Source organism: Stigmatopora argus, chromosome 20 (assembly GCF_051989625.1).
Source record: "Stigmatopora argus isolate UIUO_Sarg chromosome 20, RoL_Sarg_1.0, whole genome shotgun sequence".
Lineage (NCBI taxonomy): Eukaryota > Metazoa > Chordata > Actinopteri > Syngnathiformes > Syngnathidae > Stigmatopora > Stigmatopora argus.
The window spans coordinates 6,353,398-6,371,957 of NC_135406.1; the positions used below are offsets into that span (position 1 = coordinate 6,353,398).

The window sequence follows — 18,560 nt, forward strand, 5'->3', positions numbered from 1 at the left end:
AGAATGATCTTTCATACAGAAATTGAAAAAGCAAGCAAAGCCGTGATTGGCCACTGCTTATCACAACACATTTGCGTCTTTTAAGTCTATCCTTACAACTAAATCTCTGGCAAGAAGCTGAGCAGAAAAAGGGTTTCTGACCGACGTGGGTACCGTATTTTCACGACTATTCGGCGCATCGTATTTTTAGCCGCAGTGTCAGTAACGGGTGCTATTTCTGTATTTTAAACACACAAAGCACCGTTTTTTAGACGCATATATATTATATATGGATGAACATCGAAACGCAATAGCGCTGGCTACCGGAAGTAGCCTATTTCCGGGTTCCGGTGTGCAGTGACTGCTGGGAAATATAGTTCTTGCACGCTACACCCACACGCTAAAAACATGTTTTTAAAAAGGTAACGGAAGCAAAACTGAGTTTGGTTGTACTTTATTTAGACATTTTACAACTTACCTATGTCATCATCACCCACAAATCCATCAAAGTCCTCATTTTCTGTGTCCGAATTCAACAATTGCCCAAATGAGTCTTCCAAAACGCCGGGTCGAGCGGTTGTAGTTCTTAAGCCTCCGGGAATGACGGCAAGCTTTGAGTTATTATATAATATATTATATATATATATATATATATATATATTTATACACATATATACACATATATATATATATATATATATATATATATATATATATATATATATATATATATATATATATATATATATATATATATATATAAATATATTTATATAGTTCGCAGTCTACCTTTGAATGCTCCGTTGAAGCCAAAATCTAGCGGTAGGATTTCTTTTGTAAATACAGCCGAAATGACGGCGAGCACCAAATTAGTGTGCTCGCCGTCATACTGAGTGTATTGAAGAACTCTATATCCCAGCAGTCACTGCGCAGTACTTTTTCTACGGGAAATAGTAGATTCTGGGGCTGCTTGGCGTAGTTGTATATATATATAATTCACAGTCTAGCTTTGAATGCTCTGTTGACGCCAACATTTAGCGGCAGGATTTCTTTTGTAAATACAGCCGAAATGACGGTGAGCACCAAATTAGTGTGCTCGCCGTCATACTAAGTGTATTGAAGAACTGGGTGTATTAAGAACTCTATATCCCAGCAGTCACTACGCAGAACTTTATCTACGGGAAATAGTAGAGTCTGGGGCTGCTTGGCGTAGTTGTCCTATCGACTGATTTATTTTATTTTGTCGTGATAACAATTTTAGTATTTGTCCATATATTTATAGTATATAGTTTTTCAATTGTGTAGCTTTTTAATTGAGCAGGAAAACATTGTTCTTCAGTGTGGGTTAATAAGTGTTCTTTTAAGCTTCTCCTATGGGAAAATGTTCGCCCACAAACTGAGCAGGAAAATGTTTTTTTGCCAGTGTGGGTTATTACGTGTCTTTTTAAATGTTGCTTTAGAGAATAGGCTTGACCACAAACTGAGCAGGAAAATGGTTTTTCGCCAGTGTGGGTTCTTGTGTGGTCTTCTAAGTGGTGCTTTTGAGAAAAGGCTTTACCGCAAACTGAGCAGGAAAATGGTTTTTTGCCAGTGTGGGTTCTTGTGTGGTCTTCTAAGTGGTGCTTTTGATAAAAGGCTTTACCGCAAACTGAACACGAAAATGGTTTTTCACCAGTGTGGGTTATTGTGTGTTTTTTTAAAGTTCTCTTCTCTATAAATGTTTTACCACAAACTGAACATGAAAATGGTTTTTCACCAGTGTGGGTTCTTATGTGGATTTTTAAGGATTCATTGCGAGAAAAGGCTTTACCGCAAACTGAACACGAAAATGGTTTTTCACCAGTGTGGGTTCTTGCATGACTAATTAAGTCTCCCTTCCGTGTGAATCTTTGACCACAAACTGAACACGAAAATGGCTTTTCACCCGTGTGGGTTCTTGTGTGTATTGTTACACTTCCCTTCCGCTTAAATGTTTTACCACAAACTGAACACGAAAATGGTTTTTCACCAGTGTGGGTTCTTGCATGACTAATTAAGTGTCCCTTCCGTGTGAATCTTTGACCACAAACTGAACACGAAAATGGTTTTTCACCAGTGTGGGTTCTTATGTGGATTTTTAAGGATTCATTTTGAGAAAAGGCTTTACCGCAAACTGAACACGAAAATGGTTTTTCACTAGTGTGGGTTCTTATGTGGATTTTTAAGGATTCATTTTTAGAAAAGGCTTTACCGCAAACCAAACACGTAAATGGTTTTTCACCAGTGTGGGTTCTTGTGTGTATTTTTACATTTCCCTTGTGTGTAAATGTTTTACCACAAACTGAACACGAAAATGGTTTTTCGCCTGTGTGTGTTCTTGCATGACTAATTAAGTGTCCCTTCTGTGTAAATGTTTTACCACAAACTGTACATGATAAGGGTTTCTCCCCAGTGTGGCTCCTCATATGTGTTTTCAAAGAAGACTTTTTCCCAAAAGTTTTCCCACACTGAAAGCATTTGCAAAGTTTGTCACCACTGGGATTTTTCTTAACATCTTCAACATCATCATCGTCAAAAAGCAAGTCGTTGCCATCTAATAAAGGAGCAACTAAATTTTCTGCTCGCCATCCTTCTGTTGAGCTGCCGCTCAGAAGCTCCGCCCCTATGTTGGCCACGCCCAGATCATCTTCACTCTTGAAAGGCTCACCAGTTGACCATTTGACACATTCCTCGTTTTTGATTGGAGGTTGCTCTTCTCTTTTGCACTGTTGAGGGAACTCTGGCTCCTCCTCTTTAATTAGGGGCCATGTTCCTGTGTTTGCAGGTTCCGCCCCTCCACTGGCCACGCCCAGAACATCTTCCCTCTTCACGAACTCACCAAGTGACCAGGAGAAATGATCTTCCTCCCTTTTGATTGGACGTTGCTCGTCTCCCATTTGTTGTTGAGGGAACTCTGGCTCCTCCTCTTTGATTTGGGGGAGCTCAACTTCCCCTTCAAGGTCAACAGACTCATGCCCATCAGCACCAAGATCATTTCTGAAACCTGCAAAGACACAAAGATAAATGATTAACCATTTTCCAAATATAAATGACTGAATTTCTTGTTCACAGAAATGAAACCAAACGGAAAAGGGCGCCATACATTCATTTCGTCACAATGCAGTACTTACTACTGTAGTTTTCTAGTCAACAGCAACATGAGTTGAAAATTGTTTATAGGTGCATTTTTCAAAGTATGGCACTATTGGTCAGAAAAGTTTCTTCACTTAAAATTAGTCAAATCTTTTTTGGAGCCTTTTCATTGTAAACATTCTCTTTTATGTTTTAGATTTTAATTTAGTTAAAATGCTTTCGCCAAAGGGGAGGCATTAAAAAACATTATCTTTTATTCAGTAGCAGGTCTATTATTATTTGGGGGATTAATGAGATGCCGGATTCCGGCTAATGCCGGAGCGATCGCTAATACGAGCAGTATAGTATATTACTTCTCGTTGGCTGCTCATAGGAACATCAGGGGCACTGGCTCTCTCCCTCGCAACTCCTCGTGTAATATCTCTGGTCGCAACTATACCTCTTTGTAACGTGTCCGCGAGCACTGAGCGGAGCGTTGCATTTTTTCAGTGTCCCCCCCTTAGCCTGTTAGCTCCCGTTAACGGAGCAATCGCTAATTCAAGACTACTTCTCATTGGCAAGTGGTCGTGCGTTATCCTATTGTTAGGACATTTGTGTGCATTATTTTCGGAATATTTTGAAGGGAATACTACAGCAAACAGCCCATCGATAGCGAACGTGAGGGTGGAGGCGTGGCAAACAGCTAACCCAGCCAGAAGTTATAAAAATGTAAAACCAAATTAGAATTCAGTTTTGTGTGAAGTTACATTAAACGTATGTTTGAGTGTGACTGTATATATTAATCCGAGTTAATTTAAATTTGTTTGTTCGGTTACGAGTGCGTTGCCGTGGAAAGAACCCCCCAACCCTCTATGTCCCTCTCTGTACCCGCCGCAAAATCCATCTAATTTTAGTTCTATTAAACACATTTTATTACTATTAAACCACTAGTTATGTGTTACTTTGTTAATAGATGGCGAATTTGAAGAAATAAAAAAAAAAATCCAATCAATATCCTGTTTTTGATGTTTTTTCAGAGGGCTGGAACGAATTCATTTGCTTTTAGTTCATTTCAACGGGAAACGTTCGCTCGAGTTACGATAAGATAGACACACGAGCTCAGTCCCGGAACGAATTAAGCTCATATGTAGAGGTACCACTGTATCGTCTGATTGGACACTCTGAATTGTCCCTAGGTATAAGTGTGAGAGTGAATGGGTTTTTCTCTCCTCGTGCTCTGCGATTGGCTGGCCACCGATTCAGGCTGTTCCTCTCCTCTGGCCCAAAGGCAGCTGGGATAGGATCCAGCCCCCCCTATACACGATGTAGCATATCAGAAAATGAATCAATGAATGTTGGAATTAAAAACAGTTGGAGAAGCCCAATGTAGCCTCGGCAGCAAACCTCGACTGGGTAGATGGTGCATTTCCAGACAAATTTCTGGCACACAGATTCAAGTATTCGGCCTTCTTGCGCTCGAAGGTGGCCTCTGTTGGTACTGGTAGTTCTATGAGGTGAAGCGCTCTTGCCTCTGAGGACCCTACGTCAATGTCTGTGCGGAGTGATGTAGTGATGATCTCTGATGATAGTTCATATTCTATTTATTTATAAGCTGCATTTGAATTTTAGCATTAAATATGAAGTACTTCCGCAGACCGCACCACAGACCGGCAGTGGGCCAGATTTGGCCATCGGGCCGCAACTTTGACATCATTGTTTGAACGCTGCTCTCGTTGTTGTTTAGTGCATCTACATCTCCATTTTTAAAATTTTCAATTTAGAGCAAGCAAATGAGTGTTATGTCACTCAAAAATGGAGGGCGAGTAGCAGGAATGACTCTGGGGGCGCTCGCACGTTGCGTAATTTGAAAAATACATTGTTTGTGATAAGGATACAATAAAAGGAAAGCTACTGTTTAATGCCGTTGTTAAGTATTAACGCGTTGAGACTCATTCTTCCCTCCTAGAGTGGTTACATTAAATCGAATTTATTACATCTTTCTTCGAATGGTGCTAGTGCAAATTCATGAAAATGTACGTACGCTACTATAGTGTCATGTCAATAGAATACCTTTAAGGGAATGCATGGAAATAAAAAGTGAACCCACTTTCTAGTCTATGAAGAACAACTTTCTCGTGCGTTATGTTGCAAACTGTCGATTGCTCCCGAGTTGAATGCTCCTGTTTGACCTCAAAAAGTTCCTCCTGGGGCTTTGGCCGTTGTGTTCTTGCCGACATTTCCACACGTGAATTCTGATGATGGCGGCGGCTTTGATAGCAGCTAGCTAGGCTAAGCTAAATTAGCCCGGAAACCCCCAACGAGTTCAGCGTGTTTCTTAGATAGCTGCTACTATGCTAAAGCATAAACAAGCACTTCGACGACTTGTTTATTTGATAGCTGCTAGCTATGCCGAGCTAATATAGCCAGGAAACCTACAACAAGTTCTTTGTCGACTTGTTCCTTTGATAGCTGCTAGCTAAGCTAAAGCATAAACAAGCTATTTGACGACTTGTTCCTTTGATAGCTGCCAGCTAAATTAAGCTAAAGTATAAACAAGCTTTTCGACGACTTGTTTCTTTGATAGCTGCTAGCTGGGCTAAGCTAAAGCAGGTTTTGCTGATAAATAGTGATGGAACGAGCGACGCTGGTGCGTCAGCACTGTGCTGATAACTCGAGAGAAATCCCGTATTGTTGTGTGTATTGCTTTAAGAAAGAACCACGTGACTGATACAGAAAATGTATCGTTTGGCCAAAGTGTTTAGTATAAGGAAATAAACTTTATCCAAGTGTCGTGGGTCTGTTGGATGGACTTTTACGTAATTATTGATAATTCTAAAGAGTTTCCCCCAGTGTGGAATGATTTTGATCGTATCATGAACGATTTGTTCTGCGCATGCGCTTTAAGCGTCGCCTCCTTTTTTAGCCGCAAGTGATTTATGCTCAATTTAGTTTTCAATTTAATTCGAACCTGCGCAATATTTTTTGCTAAAACCATGTCAGACCATTTGATGAATATTTATTTCTTATGTCCCACTCTCTTGCATTTATAAAGCGAATGCCATCGAAAGAAGTGACGCTTGATTCGCGCATGCGCAAAATTCGTCACTTAACTCTAAAACAATGTTTATTTTTTTTCTTAGTAAGGGAAATGTCTTTTAATCATGTCATTTCAAAAGGAAACAAAATATGTTTTTATGTTCAAAGTTAAAGTGGAAAACAGAAAATATTTTTACAGTTATTTTTACATTTTACAAAATACTTATTGAACTAAAACACAAAAAGAAAAAAATTGATGTAAAAACGCCAAATATTCGTTAAAAATGGGAAAATCAAGAACTATCATTTAGGTTGGTCCGTATTAAGGTAGGAAATGGTTTGTGCACCTGCGATTGAACAGGAAAAGGCAAGCATGCCAGCTAGACACCGGTGCCACTTGTAACGTCATGAGCAGTAGGACCAAAGAGAAGTTGTTGACGGTGTCAGTAAAATTCTATTCTAGTAACTTTATATTCATAAGAGTGCAGAAGGGAGCAAGATTAAATATAAGAATACAATTAATATTTCACATGACCCATCTTGCCAAATTCCTCCCAAAGCGCTCTGAGGTGTGTGAACCACTCCGCAGACTCTTGGATAAAGACACAGAATGGCACTGGCTGGCCAAACATGAGGACGCAGTAAATAAGATAAAGCGGCTGGTCTCCAACACACCTGTTCTCAGACACTATGATGTCACAAAACCTGTCACCATCCAGAGTAATGCCAGCATGAGTGGGCTTGGATGCTGCTTGCTGCAAGGCGGACAGCCGGTGGCTTTCGCCTCGAGAGCCCTAACACAAACTGAACCAAATTATGCTTAAATCGAGAAAGTGTCTGAGGCTAGTTTTTGCGTGCCAAGGATTCCACCAGTACTTACATGGCAGGGAAATGGTCACAGCAGAAACGGACCACAAACCGCTGATCACCATATTCAAGAAGCCCCTCCTGAGTGCGCCAAAACGTCTTCAAGGAATGTTAATGCAACTGCAGTGCTACAACTTGGATGTGGTGTAGAAGCCTGGGCCTGAAATGTATGTTAGTGACACGCTGAGCTGCGCTGCGCTGCCACGCATAACAACAGACACTCCACTTGTGCACCACACTGTGTTTTCAGCCCAGGCAGAGTATGCGCAGCTGGACCAAGCCCAGCACCTGAATGTCACTACCTTCTGATTCCAGCGAAATTGACCAGCTGCCTGACCTATCCGCCAACACGCTGATCACTCGCGGCAGAGCCCAATTTACGCGTCATGGGCAACTGGACAAGGTAATTACTGACAATGACCCCCACTTCGCCTGTGAACAATTCAGAAAGTTTGCTTCAAGCTGGGGTTTTACCCATGTCACGTCGTCGCCCCGCCATCCGAAGTCAAAGGCAAAGCCAAGGCGGCTGTAAATATAGTCAAATCGCTCTGTATGCGGGCCAAATCAGACGCATGGATGGCCATCCTCCACTGGCGCAACACGCCCACACCCTAGGGGTTAGGCAGTAGCCCCGCCCAGCGCTTAATGTCAAGGAGGCTCAAATCCTCCCTACCAGTTGCAGACAGCCTACTGCAACCACATGTGGTGGTCGGGGTGACTGACAAGTTGGTGTGGAAACGCCGGACAGGGAAATCGACTTACGACAGATCCGCCAAAGACCTCCCAAAGCCAAATGTGGGAGATCAGATCAGAATGAAGCCGCTTCCGGGTGACCGTACGGGGAGATGGCCATTGGGCCAATGCATTCAGAAGGTTGCTCCTCGCTCATTCCGGCTGAATGAGCTGCTTCCGGTAGCCAGCGCTATTGCGTTTTGATGTTCATCCATATATAATATATATGCGTGTAATGAAACGGTGCGTGCTTTGTGTGTCTAAAACACAGAAATAGCACTCGTTACTGACACTGCGGCTTAAAATACAATGCGCCGAATAGTTGTCAAAATACGGTAATTCAGTGAGGGCAGCGAGCAGCCCATGATCTTCTGGGTGGTGTTGATCACTCTTTGCATGGCTTTTCTGTCTGCTGCCGTGCTTCCAGCGTACCACACTAATGCATTATACCAGAATGCTCTCCACAGTGGCTCTGTAGAAGGTTACCAGAAGCTTAGGGTCCAAGTTGTTCCTCCTGAGTATCCTCAGGCTTCAAACCCTAATTGGCTACAAACATAGTAACATCCATTAGATGACAATCATTTTGGACTTTGCTTGCTCTAACTGAAAGACAACAAAAACAACATTGGCTTTTTCCACCTATCTCACATTTAACACATCCATCTTTCAAATGACATGTTATGCATTGATTAAATAATGTGTTTATTATCATTTCCAAAGGGTTTTGAAATTAGTGTGGGTGGCTTGGCGTGTTCATCTTCCCAATTTGCGCCAATATTCCACAAAGTGGGCGAATCCCACAGCCTTGTTGCAAAGCTGCACTGGAACGGATGTGTAGCGGCGATGAAGCAAATTTACTTCATTTCCCATTATTTAGTAGGGTTACGGAAATTCCTATTTCCATACAGGGTGCTGAGGAATAGTGTGCCGAACTCTTTCAAGCATTTTCAAGGACTGTATGCAAAATTCTAACATTTTTAAACCTTGAAAACATTACAGGTAAAATTCAAGTATTTTCAACGATTTCAAAGACTTTTACAAATCCCGATTATTAAATGAATGCCCATATAAGCTGCAAACGTGAAATATAGATTGGAGTCACATACAGTATGATTGGATTATGATACTAAATAAGTATGATACTTATTTAGTCTCCCGATTTCCCAGTATAGATCCAGTATCCCGCCACCAGATTCATTTTTCTCTCACCCCAAGTCTTTGGAAAAAAAGGCGGGAGCGCGCCCAATCTGGCAACGCTCGCTGCGCTGGGGGAAACCCCGTGCATCAAGTGAACGCACCCAGTATACACGTGGAAAAACATGTCCAAAGCAGTACTATACAGAAATAAATCCGGACGCAGTGCATGCATGATGTCACGCACAGTATATGTTATACAAATAAATAATCACCAAAGGTAAACTAACCTTCTAGTCTGTGAAGAACAACTCTGGCATGCATGATTTTCCCAAGAGTCGAGTGATACGAAGGCTCCAATGTGACGCCACAAACTCCCCCCTGGAAGTTTTCCGCAGTCTGTGTTGTTCTCGCCATTTCCTTTGTTAGCCACCCACGAGGCTAGGTCTTCAAACTTCAACGAGTTCCGAGAATACTCGAAAATGGACGTACTGATGTCCGACTAAGTCACGCTGGAAACGTCGCCGAGATTTCGTCGTAACTAAGTGAATGGATAAAGACGAAAAACCGTTCCACGTTGGCCAGTCTTTCTTATACATGCATTGCATGATGGGTAAGGCAACGCCGAGCCCCTTCGCGTCTTAGATCCCGCCCCAATTTTAACCCCGTGTCCGCCTAATCAACTTTATTTCGCTGGAGGGGGTCTACAGTGAGACGTTTTTGTCATGGAATCGGGGGACGAATGATCTTAAGAGACATGTACTGCCTTTCTTAGCACTAGTTCTTATTAAAAAGCATAATTAAAAAATCGTAGAGTCATGCTGGGCCAATGATTTTGTTTCACATAAGCATCTTGACCATTAAAACGAAATCAGGATGAAATGCGATGAAATATTTTGGTTTTGCCTTTGTTTAAAATGTTAAGTGTAAAATAGTGGGAGTAATACTACAAGAATGGGAATCCCGTGCCGATTCATGCTTTTGTCCACATTCTCTTGATGGACACTCGTTAAATTGTGTCTGCCATTTTGGTGACTAGTGTATCTGTGTTTTTTTTTAATCAGGCTTTTTGTTTCCTTTTTCAAATGACTTTTTCACCTATTTTATCGGACGCTTTTCAATTGCATTTACCTGCAGCTCCAACGTAGCCTCCGGAGCACGGTGAGTTTGATACGACGAGGTTGCTGAATCTCTGAGATTTAACCATATTGAATTATTTAAAAGTTTGGTCAGTTGCTTGAATGTTATTTTTTGACAACAAATCAGGGCAGAGCGCAAACGCAGTCCCCCACTATCAGAAATTATCCAGTCGAGATTCCCATATTTGGAGAATTCACAGAGGTCAGCACAACCAAGACTGCAATGGCAGGGCCTCACCCTGGGTTAACCACCTTCTTGATCATGGTATCTCCCCGGCCAGGTAAGTATGAGTTGTCCCCGGTTGCAGCACCCTCTTCTTTCACGTGCTCGCCATCTTCAGTCACGTGCCCGTTTACTACACCGTAATAAAACACACCCGCGCATGCACGCGCACAAAAAAAGTGAACAAAGGCACAAATTAAAATACAAATAGAACAAAATAGCACTTCTCTACAAATAACATTTTTATAATCTCTAACAAAATGATGCTTCGAAGAATTAAAAACCAAATACAGACGCTCCCCTACTTACGAACGAGTTAGGTTCCGAGCGATTGTTCATAAGTTGAATTTGTTTGTAAGTTGATTCAGTGTTATATTTTGTATTATAATTTATGTTTAAGGCCTATATAGGTATATTGAAGGTTTATATAAGTGCATTTGTATGTTTAAGGCTTGTATAAGTAACACGCATTGGTTTGTACTAAAAAACATTTAATAAAATGGAGAGAATATGTACAGTACTGTATAGAGAGAGAGAGAGAGAGAGAGAGAGAGAGAGAGAGAGAGAGAGAGAGATTTATGTATTAGAAACTGGCCGAAAGAAGCGATCTAACGACGATTGCACAGTTTTCTTCTTTTTTTCATCATAAATGATGCGGTAGCACTGTATGGCATCATTCAATTGATTTGCAAACTTTGTGCAACGTTCAATATTTGGGTCCTGCTGCTCCATCTTTCTGTTTATAAATGGTACTGACGGTCGAACGATTCAAGTTGTTATATGTGCAACGCTCACCACTCTCACGCGCATCAAGCTTCATTATTATTGCCACTCGTTTCAAATGAAATGGCTTGCCTCTTCCTTGCAACTCCCTCAATAGAAGCCTTTCACTTTTTACCAACCATATTCAATAATGGATGCACGAGATATTTAATGATACAAATGAAAAAGGTTCTTTGCGCACTGGAGATACGTCACCCACTTCCGCATTGCAACGAAGAAGGTAGATGCTGGGTGAGCTGAGCCCTCACAGCGCCAGGCGTATTAGCGGCGGAAAGAAGCACTACTCGGAAAAAATACAAAATTGGACTCACGAACATTTTTCGACTTAAACGCAATTTGCAGACATGTTCGTATGTACCGTTGTTCGTAAGTTGAATGTTCGTAAGTAGGGGAGAGTCTGTAGTAAGTTTTTTTAAATCCAGAGTTAAAAAAGGGAAACAAACATCTGAAGCTTTCTACATAAAAAACGCCTCTTCACAGTAATATAAGTTAAAACATTCATGAATTAAGCAGTGGGTTTGTCAGCAATGAGTGTTAGTTGATTAATCAATTGACATAATACATTTTACTTTATCACTACTTCAATTAACAAAGTCAAATGTTTGAGGATGTAAACAGTATGTATAAATCCAAGCATTGAAATTGTGAAATACCATTGCGCCATATCAATAGCAATTCCATATTTCATTTTGACAGAGAGGGACAGCTCTGGTAGCACAGAACATCAAATATTTGATTGAACAAGGTGAGATGCTTAAGGACATAAATAGTCTATAAAAATTCAAGGGGGAATATTGCCTGAATTAACTTTAAGTTTCAGATAAGTAGAAAGTTCATATTTACCATCGACAGAGAGGGGAAGCTCTGTTAGTGCAGAGCATCCAAAATTTGATTAAAACTCTTATTGTTCCTCTCCACGAAAGTCTTTAGTGAAAGGCAAAAGATTAATGAGATTAGAAGAGAAACAGTATGTGGAAAAGCTTCAAATTGAATGTTGAATATGCTACAGAAAATTGCGTTGGTTTCGCTGAATGTAGTCAATGTGGCCCTTTGCTTTCATATTACACCAAAAAAGTGGCACCTCGATGCTGAGCAGGCATTTAAACTAGCTGTACTGGCAAAAATGATAATCGTCAAACCTATATATTATTATATAAGATGTGAATGTTTATACAGTCATGTTTTACTTGGATATTGTTACAAAAGAAAGGCTTTAATGTGTTAATTTAAATCTCCCCTCATCCGCATGATTAATATATTAAATTTCAGGTTTGCTTCTGTCATTTCAATCATTAAGTTAGGAATTCCAAGAGTAAGTAGTAAATGTATTTTGATAAAGAGCGAGTGGTGCACCTTTCTTGGAGATACTGCAATAACAGATTGATGCATAGAGTGGAAGGAGCAAGGTCCTATTCCATCCCCTAATTCTAAAATACAATTTAGTATATGGTCAATAGTAACATACATTTACGTATACATCAAACTACAATGATACACGTTTAGTGTGATAAGAGGGAAACTCATCTCATCTTATTTTCTGAACCACTTTATTCTCATTAGGGTTGCGGGGGGTGCTGGAGCCAATCCCAGCTGTCTCCGGGCCAGAGGCGGGGGACACCCTGAATCGGGGGCCAGAGGCGGGGGACACCCTGAATCGGGGGCCAGCCAATCGCAGGGCACAAGGAGACATACAACCATGCACACTCAAACCCACGCTGGATTTTAAGTTAAAAAAATTAACCCACGACCCCAGAGCTTTGAGGCCGCGACGCTAATCACTCGCCCCACTGGGCCGCATACCTGAAAATGTCTGCATTTCCTTTAACATTCCTACACTTTTAAAATACAAAAATTCTCTGTTCTTTAATAACATTGTTACGCCGTTGATATGCAAAAAGGAGTCTCGTAAAAAAATCATTATGATTAAAGCGAAGCTAGAGGTAGCGTCAGTGACACAGTGGTGTGCAAACGTGACACTCCTATTAGTGTGTTCGGGACTCAGCTCCCTCACCAGTGGTTTCACATTTTATTTTACAGGTTAGTGAAGAGCCATAAGCAATCCAACAAAGGGACCATAAACAGCCCATGAATTAATTGGCAGTGGTGGGATTTGGACCCACTCCTCCTGAGAGACTGGAATTTATATCCAGCGCATTGGACCGCTTGGCCACTCTCCCTTGAATGAGGCTGAATGAGGGATTGTGGACTTGTAAATTGTGAAATAACGTTAAAAACCCTTATATTTAAATATTAAAATGTGTTATTTGTTACTTGCAATAAGATCAACCACAATGTAACATTTAAACCAAATGTGCTTAAAATTACCTAACTTTTTCTCAAAATGTAGCTTTTCGATTTAGTGTCACGTCTAGCTAGACTCGAACTGGACTTCGAGCTGCTGTCTTCACGCTGTGGCATTAAGAGACCAAATTTAACATAATCGCCCCCTCTGTCTAAAATCTGAATTAAGAACTTGGTATTTTGAGGTATTGAGACAGTAGAGGGCGATAATGCTACAGTACGTTGGCTGCCAACAACCGTAAAACTCAAGCGGAAGAAGAAGAATGGATTCGGGCGTTCATTTCTGCATGGCTAGGGTTTTAACTTTTTGTTTGTGCGCCTCTTGTTTCTCCTCAATTTAATTTAACTTAAATGAAACGAAACCTCGACAACATGCTCAACATTAAATAGTTTGTGGACTCGAACGTCAGTCCGTTTGTCTTCAATCCGTTTTGGGAGTCGTACTTTAGCCTAACCTAGCTGGCAGCTAACAAAGGAACACGTCGTCTGCATCAGTACGTCGTCAAGCGAACAGAAAAAAAGTGTGAAAAATGTCTGGGAGAACGACGCCGGTTGCGGCAAAGTTTCAGAAGGAACTTTATGGCGTGAAAGAGGATCTCTCATGTCATCAACATTTTATTGTTTGCAAAATGATGCAAGCTAAAGTTGTTCTTCACAAACTCGAAGGTACGTTCACTTTTGATGATCATAAGTGCATGATAGACCGATATATACTTTACGTTACACAATTAATATTTCATAATGAAATATTTAACGGGGTGGCATTGTTGTTTCTGATCGTGACTTTATTGAATGAATCGAAGCATGACAGCGCATAGCATTATGGCTAGAACTGAGAACGTGCTACAATGATGAACCATTAGATGTCGCTAACTGATCACTATACAGTGGTACCTCGACATACGATCATAATCCGTTCCGAGACTGAGATCGTATGACGAGGTTCTCGTAACTCGAGCGGACGTTTCCCATTGAAATGAATGGAAAAAATTATAATTCGTTCCAGCCCTCTGAAAAAAACACCAAAACACGATATTGGTTTGGAAAAAATGTTTTATTTCTTCTAATTCCCCATCTATTAACAAAGTAACACATAACTAGTGGTTTAAAAAAATGAAATGTGTTTAATCTTACTAAAATTGGGCGGATTTCGCCGAGGGGAGAGGGGCACAAAAGGGGCGGGGGGCTTCGGTTTTTTTTTCCACACAACGCACTCGTAAACGGAACAAACACTCCACCCTCACGTTCGCTGTCGATGGGCTGTTTGCTGTTGTACTATTCCCTTCAAAATATTCCGAAAATGATGCACACAAATGTCCTCACAATCGGATAACGCCAACCACTTGCCAACGAGCAGCAGTCTTTTATCAGCGATCGCTCCGCTGCTCATGGGAGCTTCGGGGGCGCTGACTAGCAGCTCCCTTTTAGCTTGTAGCATCTGTGTTCGCATCCCCTCGAACGGCGCCTATGATAGAGTTGCTACCGGGATGCTATTGCGGGGAGTTGCGAGCCAGCGAACGAGAAGTAATATAATACTCCTCGTATTAGATAAAAATAACAGGAAATGCAGCAGCTGAGCTTACCCACGTATTGATTGTGGGTAAAGTTTTATTCTGAGTGCCATTGCCTGTCGGCGTTGTGTGCACGAGTATACTTCATTACCCAGAAAGCCCTCTCTTACCCGCGCATGCGTGTTGTGCGTTTCCTGGTCTGAATAACTCATTCGGTGCTCGTAAATATTGTTATACACGAAAGATATGCAAAAAAGACAGTGCCATGGCCACCTGGCTTGGTCGCATCACAAAATTTCGATCGCATGACGGGCGAATTATTCGATCGAAATTTCCGTCGTAAGACGAGAATATTGTATGACGAGCGGTCGTGTGACGAGGTACCACTGTACAGTACTATAATCTGTAACAGCCAGTGGCGATGACGTCATATACAAGCGGCGAAGATTTTGCCTTCAGACGGGAAAAACATAAAAAAAAGAATAGAAATACGAAACATATTGTGGAAATGTGTGAATTATAAACCTTTTCTCCAATGGAAAAATGATAACCAACTGATCTTTTTTAGTCATCTCGTTTTAAAAACTCATACAATCAATACAACAAAGATAATAACGAAATCATTTAATTTATAAATGCCATTCGGGTATAAATTGTTAAAATATTTAGAGACACAAGTCAAAGTTTTTGCCAGGTTTAACAGTATTAAAATTTAAATATACAAAAAGCAAATTGATGATACGAGAATCGGGATTAATGAATATGCCACTTAGTTATACTTACTATTATCCTATTAATATTAAAACATGTTTTCATATTTATAAGAAAAATACTTGAAGCCAAACAATATATATTAACAGGGGTTTGATACTCGTGGACTGCAACATACATCATAGATCAATTTACAAATAGAAAGTTTGAATAAACCTTAGGAATGATAATAACACACTTTTTTTATTTCCGTTAAAAAAAGAACACAACATATCGTCAAAAAGCAGCGATTCCAAAAAAAATGTCTCACATTATTGATCCCCCCCCCAATTTTCAAATATAGATTGAATAAAATACATACATGAAACATCTTATTTTGAACGGAAGGTTGGCATTACGGGAAACTGTCTTTCCCATCATGCACCCCTGACAAGAAATGCAAGGGCAAAAAAAATAAAGATGGCCGAATAGGGAGCGCTTAGTCTGCTAATATTTGACTTTTTGCCCGTCTAATTTGTCTTTTAATTTCAGTCACTTAACTAAACTGAAGTATTGACGATGTTTCTAGCATTATTCACTATACGGATTCAACATCAGTCATCCATCTTAAAACTGTGCAACTTTATTTAGCTTAGCTTCGCTAGCTAGCTGCTATAAAAAAAACAAGCGTCTCCATCAACACGTCGTAAAAAAGCTGAATTCAATTGTGCGAAATGGCTGCCATAAAACAACAACAAAGTTCCAGGGGGAACTTTTTGACGTAAAAGAGGACCTTACACGGCACCGCCACCCCATTGAATGCAAATTAATGCAAGCAAAAGTTATTCTTCACAGACTAGAAGGTGGGTTCACTTTTGATGAGCATTTGTTTACAGTACACAGCGTGATTTATAATTTCCGTGTCCAAATGTTATTCTATTGATGTTGCAATGTATGTGAGATTATTTGGGTGTGTACATTTTATTATCTCCCAATTCCATTTTTAAAAGCCTGCAGTTGGGAATACTACCCGTGGATTACAATATTTTGCATGTGTGAAGACGTTGACTGCGTCTATTGGTCCAAAAATTCATGAAACAAAATAAACCCCCATCCACCCAGCCGAACCCCAATTTACAAATTTCTCAAATACACACTTCAATTTTAAAAAAGAAACGTCTGTCTTCTTTCTAATTGTATCATAATAATAATAATAATCGGACATAGGCTTTGTCATCATCATTGACTCGACAAAAGCCTAATTGTCATCATACCCAGCTGCCTATGACGAAATTGGTAGTGCTTCTCCACAAGGTGCGCTTTCCCGGCAAAAGGCCCAAATAAGTGATAATTTCAGACTCGTTGGCATTCTGCCGTGATGGATATATTGCATCATCCCTCGAGCGCAACCAAATCCCGCCAACTGCAGAAAAAGTTTGCCTCGCAGATGCCAACAAAGAAAAAAAAACGGATCACTTACCTCCCACTGTCTCCTTACTTACCTTCAGTCAGTCAGTAGGAGGCAGATCACCGCCCAACGTCCTTCATGTTACCTCACACCGAAGTTATTACACAGAAGGGATTGTGTGTTGTGCTACTGTAAGTTCAGAGTCCTGATGGCTGTTGGAAAAAAACTGTCCTTAAGCCTATTTGTCCGTATTTGTGAGACCTGTAGCGTCTGCCAGAGGTCAGCAGCTGGAACAGGTTGTGACCAGGATGGTATGGGTTCCCGGCTCAGCTGAGGTAACGAGGGCTGGCAATGTCTTCCAGTGAGGGCAGAGAGCAACCGACGATCCTCTGGGCAGTGTTAATCACTCTGCATGGCCTTTTTGTCTGTTGCCGTGCTTCCAGCGTACTACACTGTAATCCAGTATGCCAGGATGCTCTACACAGTGGCTCTATAGAAGATCACCAGAAGCTTAGTTTCCAAGTTGTTCATCCTGAGTACCCTGAGGAAATGGAGTCGTTTCTGGGCCTTCTTCACTACTGCCGTGGTGTATGTAGACCAGGAGAGCTTATCCGTCACCTGGACCCCCAGGAAGTTAAAGGACTGGACCCTGTCTACACATACTCAATTTCTGAGGAGTGGGGCCAGATCTGTGCTGTGTTTGCGAAAGTCCAGGATTATTTCTTTAGTTTTTGTGGTGTTCAGTGTGAGATTGTTCACAGAGCACCACAAAGACAGTTTGTTGACCTCATCTCTGTAGGCTGACTCATCCTCTCCTGAGATGAGTCTGACCACAGTGGTGTCTTCGGCAAATTTGATGATGGAGTTAGAGTGGTGGGTTGGTGTACAGTCGTATGTGTACAGGGAGTACAGAAGAGGACTCAGTACACAGCCTTGAGGGGAGCCAGTGCTCAGTGTAATGGAGGAAGAGAGGTGGGGACCAAGTCTAAAAGTTTGTGGTCGTCTGGTTAAGAAGTTCTTTATCCAGCACCAGATGGGAGAGGATAGTCCAAGGTGGGAGAGTTTGTCAGCCAGAGTGTCCGGTAATATAGTGTTGAATAAATAAAATAAAATAAAATCAGACTTAGGCTTGTCATCATCATTGACTAGACAAAAGCCTAATTGTCATCATACCCAGCTGCGTATGACGAAATTGAAAGTGCTTCCCACAAAGTGCGCTTTTCCCAGGCAAGAGCCCAACCAAGTGATAGTTTCAGACTTGCTGGCACTCTGCCGAAGGCTGAGCTATAATCAATGAAAAGCCTCCTCACGTAGTTCCCATGGTGCTCCAGGTGGCTCAGTTCTGTGTGTAGAGCAATGGCGTTAGCATCCTCAGTGGACCTGTTAGCTCTATAATCAAACTGGTGAGGGTCAACTGAGGGAGGGATTGTATTCCTGATATGGCGGGCTATCAACTTTTCAAAGCACTTCATGATCACAGGCGTGAGAGCAACAGGCCTATAATCATTCATCCTGTCAATGGTTGGCTTTTTGGGGACGGATAATGGTGGCAGATTTCAGGCAGGATGGAATGATGGATTGTTGCAGGGAACAATTGAAGATTTTTGTGAAGACTCCAGCCAGCTGGTCAGCACAGGCTTTGAGCACCTTTCCAGGTACTCCGTCAG

The 18,560-nt window shown here is 41.2% G+C and overlaps 1 protein-coding gene, 1 long non-coding RNA gene and 2 other non-coding genes across 4 annotated transcripts in view; 1 reads left to right on the top strand and 3 right to left on the bottom strand.

The window, feature by feature from the left end:
- The window catches only part of LOC144065962 (uncharacterized), a 174,673-nt gene that overhangs the window by 148,363 nt on the left and 7,750 nt on the right, over window positions 1-18,560 (top strand). The window lies entirely within an intron of this gene.
- Window positions 802-9,472, bottom strand: LOC144065894 (uncharacterized). Its single transcript, XM_077589120.1, has 2 exons — window positions 9,129-9,472; window positions 802-3,001 (listed from the first exon to the last, which is right to left on the bottom strand). The coding sequence occupies exons 1-2, from the start codon at window positions 9,253-9,255 to the stop codon at window positions 1,215-1,217; spliced, it is 1,914 nt and encodes a 637-aa protein (XP_077445246.1). The 5' UTR covers window positions 9,256-9,472; the 3' UTR covers window positions 802-1,214.
- LOC144066355 (U1 spliceosomal RNA) lies at window positions 10,102-10,266 on the bottom strand. Its single transcript, XR_013297530.1, has one exon. It is a non-coding gene; the product is annotated as a U1 spliceosomal RNA (small nuclear RNA).
- On the bottom strand, window positions 11,844-11,954 carry LOC144066450 (U5 spliceosomal RNA). Its single transcript, XR_013297615.1, has one exon. It is a non-coding gene; the product is annotated as a U5 spliceosomal RNA (small nuclear RNA).

Bases quoted from the DNA above. Each gene is read 5' to 3' on its own strand.
- LOC144065894 (XM_077589120.1), bottom strand. From the start codon at position 9,255: ATGGCGAGAACAACACAGACTGCGGAAAACTTCCAGGGGGGAGTTTGT. The intron at 3,002-9,128 runs GTTAGTTTACCT...GTGTCTTTGCAG, and splicing joins TGTTCTTCACAGACTAGAAG to GTTTCAGAAATGATCTTGGT.